General features: G+C 45.1%; 1 protein-coding gene across 1 annotated transcript in view; it reads right to left on the minus strand.

Annotated features, from left to right (window-relative positions):
• The window catches only part of ST6GALNAC3 (ST6 N-acetylgalactosaminide alpha-2,6-sialyltransferase 3), a 217,933-nt gene extending 212,467 nt beyond the window's left edge, over positions 1-5,466 (minus strand). The window contains exon 1 of the mRNA XM_023932599.2: positions 5,190-5,466. Within this exon, the coding sequence (XP_023788367.1) occupies positions 5,190-5,207 (18 nt within the window). The 5' untranslated portion in view covers positions 5,208-5,466. The remainder of the gene's footprint in view (positions 1-5,189) is intronic.
• Positions 5,467-6,000: the final 534 nt, after the last annotated feature.

Below are 6,000 nucleotides of genomic sequence, written 5' to 3' on the forward strand. Positions count from 1 at the left end.
AAGAAATTTGTTAAAAATAAAAATATCCAATGAAGAAGGAGCATTAGAAATAATTAAAAATTAAGTTTTGCCAGTTTTGTTGGGTGGGGGTGAAAAAGGATGCAAACATTAACCCATAACAAATACGGATGGAGTGATCCACAAAAAAACCTGGATATTACCTCAGAAATCCTGATTCTTCTCTGTAACTCCTTGTTGCATCCACCAAATCTTTCCAGCTCATTTATGCACACCTCATAAGGGGCACCTTTGCATATTTACACCTTCCCTCCCTAGAGACACAACCATACAATCCTAGAAATTATTCCAGTTACAAGAGAAATGCTGCAGCCCACAGAACTGTTGATCATGTTAAGACATGCTGAGGAGCGAGCTCACATTACAGCAAACCTGCAGAAAATGCTGGGAAATGGCCCCTCAGTGCAGCATCCTCCCATATGGAGGGGAGGTTACCCTTGTTCCTTTTCCAAGGATCTTTCCATCCCTTGTCATGTCAGAAGAAAGAGCACAGCATGAAAATCAAACAGGATCCAAGTACAACTCTCAGCACAGGAAAACGGATGGATGCCATGCATAAACATTGCTGCAGTCAATTTAACAGTCAAGGCAGAATGTGAATTATCCTGGACCTGATTCAAGCAGGATATAGAGGTCAACTCAATGGAAATGCTTGCATCCTGAAAATCTCTGGTAGAGAATGGAATAATGGTGAGACTCATAGCCTACCCTGCACAACACAGCAGACTGAAACAGAGAACATGCTTGGAGGAAATATCTACAGTCATTGTCATGTACATAGAGGTTAAAAAAAAATCAAATAATATCCAAGATTACAAGCATCCAAACACTGGGATCAGATCCTTTAGACCTTCTGCCTCTCCCCTCTGACCAGCTACTTGCCAGGGTAAAAATTCAATGTAATGAGATCAGCTTTCCTATTTTAGTCTCAAAAGTGCAGATGGAACGTATGCCTGTAGATAGTAATGTTATCTGTATTACTGCAGTGTCTGAAGACCCCAATCAGACATAGGCCATTGAACACTCAGGTAAAAACTCTTAGAGAAAATTCCTGCCAAAAAAGTTCACCATGTGCACTAAGGGAAAAAATGCAACCCGTGAATTTAATTAAGCCAGTGGAGATAACCACGGAGAGGAAGCATGTAAAAGAATTGTAGATGAACACACAGGTACTGTTAACTTTGACAGCATCCTGCAGAACAGTTACAAGCCTGTGCTGAAGGGTTTTATTTGTTTGAAACCTGTAAGTTATGCTTTGCAAAACAGTTCTTTCAATCTTTAAATTAGATTTAAAAAATATTAAAGAGGCTATGAATTTCAGTTGGCCACCTGCTTACTTTGAGAGGACCCTCAATCAGCCGTGGTAATAAGAACATTGCCTCACATTATGCAAATAATATTTAGACCACAGAGTTTCACTGAAGGTTTATGATCCCTGTTGATAGAAGGTCACATCCAGCCCCCAGGCACACGAAACCTCTGTTGTTCACTGCACAGCAAATACACAGCACACAAACCAGAAGGAAGTGTCTTCCTCAATTTCATGCTTAGTCCTCACCGTACAGGCCCATCACACACGGATTTTGTTTATTAAGCTCTACCCCATTAAGCCTAAACAGTTAAAATTGTACTTGGATGACAACATAATCCATACCCATCACCTTCTTCAAAACTTCCATTCAAAAAGAAGGGTTTGGGAACAGGGTAAAACATAATCTTCTGCAAACTGCAGCGTGTGCAAACTCAGTTACCTGTCCTATTTGCTATAAAATATCATGGTCCAGTCTTCACTGGGGGATATCATGGTTTTACAGAGTGTTGTCATTCATGCTGTGTTTATCATAAAATGACACATACTTTAAAGTATTATTTTTCAATTATGCAGGAAGTAGAGCAGGAAGTAATTTATTGAGTGAAATTTGTCCTCATTTTCAAGAGTCACTGGCTGATAGTGGAACTTAGGGACTTCAATATCATTAGGGACAAGAGTGACACATAACTAGTAATTACTGCTAATCTAGTGGCTGGCAAGGTGACATGCAGCTGCCATAGTAACAAGCATAAGATCAACTGTTAGCTTCCAAAAATGCCTACATTTCACTCAGCTATTTGCCATGATTTTTAAAACCATGACAGAGAAAATAAAAACACATCACACACTTTAGAACTTGCATCTTTCCCTGCTTTTCTTTAACAGAGGAAAGAATGCCTCAGAATAATAATTTCACTGGTTTTACTGAGAATTCCCCACTATTGGCCAGAAGACAAAGTTTCTGGAGCCACAACCAGTAACAACCCCATCACTCTTACCTAGGAAGAGTGAACAGCAAACACCAGAGAGACAGCAGGCACCCTTAGGGAAAATCTCCTTCCAAAGCACTTTTGCTGTCTCTGGCTGCACACAGAGATTATTTCATGCAGCAGTCACAGTACAAGGAGATGTTCATATCTGAAGGTGATAACACCTCTTCTAATACACTCTTAACCACTCTAACTCCAGTTAATTATTAACCGCCACCGCTGATCTTTGCACTTTACAGACACCTCTATCCAATCGCATTTATATTAAACTCTCACCCATATGGAACTCCAACATTCAACAAGTCTCAACAGCTTTGTAAGGGGGTTAAAAATCTAGGAAGAGAGCACGGTAAGCCGCATGGCAGAGTCAGAGAGACACTCAGGGTGAAGTGGAAAGGACACACAGTTGTTCTGGCTTCCCATCCACTGTGCCACAACTTACTTCAAATCTATACCTACAGATTTCTGGGGCTTTTCCTGTTTCCACACAAGCTCAAGGCAAACCCTAGGGAAAGGAGAAGGGTGTAGCTAACAGGTTTGTATTTTCAGGAAGGAATGAGCTTAGTGTCATCTCAATATACATATTAGTTTGAAATTCCCTGTTAGGGGAAAAGCTGTAGACATTACATTAAAAACTTATATACAAGTATCTTGAGCTAGACGTTTAAATTACTCCTGTGGGATGTCTGTCTGAGAAAATCTAGCTTGCCTTATGGCAATGCTAATCTTCTCATATCTGTTTCACTTTTTATCCTTGCACCTGCCTGAATTAACAAGATTAAGAATTAAGCTGGAAGAGGGCTGTCTGTCAAGGAATGCCAATTAATCTATTGATTTAACCATCAGAATAGCAACCAAATGGAGTTCCTGGCCCAGACAAACTGCATTGTAATTCAAACTCTAAGGTGCTTGTGGCAGGCTATGTCACCAGACTGCAGAGGAAACAATTAGAAGGGTGAGAGAGACACTGGAGTTTTCTTTTAAAGGGATTCTTACTTAACTCTTATGGCCAAAAGGAAGATTTTGCATGTGATCTTGCCACAGAAATGCGATCTTGCCACAGAATTAAAAAAAAAAACAAAAAAAAAACCCACAACCAAAAAAAAATCTGTTTTCCAGATCACTAGCAGGTCCAACCTAAGTCATTTAGGGCGTGTTTAAACAGGGGTGTACATGCTTACGTTTGTGAAACTAGGCTCCATTCACAGAGCTCACATCTTCTCAAATCACAACTCTCAGTTGCATTACTGCTGTCTGACTAAAGGAGTTTGTTAGCATCAAGCTCCAAACAGAACCTGCTAGTTCAGGGAAGTTTCTGCACTCACAGCAGACTTTGCCATATTTATTAACATAAGCTACCACAACCTACAAGACAGACGACTCAGAAAACATCCATGTGCCACAGACCCACTAGCTGAGAATGAATGAATGAACGAATGAATGAACGAATGAATGAGGAAAAGAGTGCAGCAAAGTAACGAGTTTTTTTCAAAGCTGAATGCCCAAAAGTAGTGCTAAGGATTGGATTAATGGAGACACCCAAATGTGCGTTATCCAGAAGGTGTTTTAAAGTTTTGCAATTTATCCACTTCGTTACTTTGCTGAAAGCAACTGCTACCACAGGCCATCCCAAAGTTTGAGATAATCAACTCTATGCTAGAAGATCAGACTGTAAATAACAAAGAATTCTCAGATCACTTTTACTTGCCAAAAGAAACAAAGCGCAGATATACTCTAAGTATGCACAGGAAGCAGCAAGGGCAGGTAACGAAGGGATGTGAAGCAGGGCGGATAACAAATGGGTCTGAAAGCGAGCTCAGGAGAGCGGCTCCCCCCAAGTGACAGCGCTGCAAGGAAACAAACGCTGCCTGTTCTCGCTGACCGCACTTCCGCCTCCTCCCCTGCTATCGACTCCAGCACCGCCGGGGCTCCCTGCAGCCGCACGGCGTGAGGGCTCCAGCACCGCCGGGGCTCCCTGCAGCCGCACGGCGTGAGGGCTCCAGCACCGCCGGGGCTCCGAGCACCGCCGGGGCTCCCTGCGGCCGCACGGCGTGAGGGCTCCAGCACCGCCGGGGCTCCCTGCAGCCGCACGGCGTGAGGGCTCCAGCACCGCCGGGGCTCCCTCCGGCCGCACGGCGTGAGGGCTCCAGCACCGCCGGGGTTCCCTGCGGCCGCACGGCGTGAGGGCTCCAGCACCGCCGGGGCTCCCTCCGGCCGCACGGCGTGAGGGCTCCGAGCACCGCCACCCCGCTGGGGAACAGGCTGCAGAAAACACGTGAGCACACGGTAAGTTTGTGCTTGTGTCTGCTGGCGCCAAGGGGGAAAACCCGCTGTCAAATAGGTTGCTTAATTAGAAAATGCGGTTAAATGCTAAGTGTAATTGTGTGGGGCATGTGGATCTGGAGCAGATGCAGCAGGGGAGTGTGTGCTTAAGGAGCATCTGGGACAGCTGTGGACATCTGCAGCCGTTGCTTTAAGAGCGGTAAATGCTGCATGGTTAGAAAAAGAAAAGAAGTTGCCCGTTTTGTCCTTTGCACTGGAAGTCTGTTGCCCAAATGCTATTGCTCCTGAAGGAATTCAGCGGAGACAAAGTCAGCTGAGACAATCCAGAGCCGCTCTCCCCCCTCCCGTTATTCGTACACACTTCTCTTCCCGCTAGCTCACAGTTCTGACAATGCAGGGAAAAAGAGAAAGAATGGCAGAGGGAAGCAGAGCACAGCTGTGCGTTGCAGAATCTCTCCATATTCATTTGCCAAACAAAGCCAGTACTCAAAAAGACAACGAAGATGCAATAGGACCATACCAAATCCATGCCTCCGAGCAGCGAGGGGCTCTCTAACAATGCATTCAAGCAACAGACAGAGATTTACCTTCAGAATGCAGGCCATGTTCTTTCTCTATCCTTCCTACCAAAGAGCAGCAGGATTCTACTTTGTGAGCAGCAGTTCCAGTGTCGGGCAAGAGGCTGGTGGAGCTGCAGAACTGCTGGAGCCTACATTCCCGTAGATCCGAACGGAGGTACCACGCATCCAGGCTCCGTTAGTCATATTAGTCTTTTTCTGCCCGGTTCGTTCCACCCATCAGCTCCTGCCACTGGCTGGGAGCCAGCCCAGCGCCTCCCCTCCGTCACATGACCGCCTTTGATTCATGGCTCCAGCGTGTTTTCCTGAGCTCCTGCCCCTGCCATCCCTGCCCACGGCAGCCTGCACCTCGCAGGGGCTCTGCAATGCCTGCACAGCGAGCTGCGTGCTCATCCTTAACCCCCTGCAGCCCGCTCAGTGCTCGCAGCACACGGCTGCTGGCAGCTGGGCAGAAAAGTCCAAACTCTCTCTGTTATTTGGGCTGGAAAAATCCTTACGCTGCTTGTTAGAGCGCGGTGTTGTTTTGTGTTCAGCCCTTTGCACTGTACTTTGTCTAAATTGCTGCCCTATGAGAAATAATCATTATCAGCTCAAATATCCCACCAGAGGTGTTTGCGTTGTGTGGTGCACGCCTTTTTGCGTTAAGAGCTGGCATCCATCACAGAGAATGGAAATCTAGGCTTGGTTTGTGAAGTTTTTTGCTTGTGCAGCTTTCTTTGGACTTTCTTAAGATAAGAAAGTGGGGTAAAGTGCAAATGAATAAATTAAGCTGTTGAAGAAATCCTTTGCTTTACATAATCTCATCAAATTCAAATTTTTC

The sequence above is a fragment of the Cyanistes caeruleus genome, chromosome 9 (genome assembly GCF_971803275.1).
Source record: "Cyanistes caeruleus chromosome 9, bCyaCae1.hap1.1, whole genome shotgun sequence".
Lineage (NCBI taxonomy): Eukaryota > Metazoa > Chordata > Aves > Passeriformes > Paridae > Cyanistes > Cyanistes caeruleus.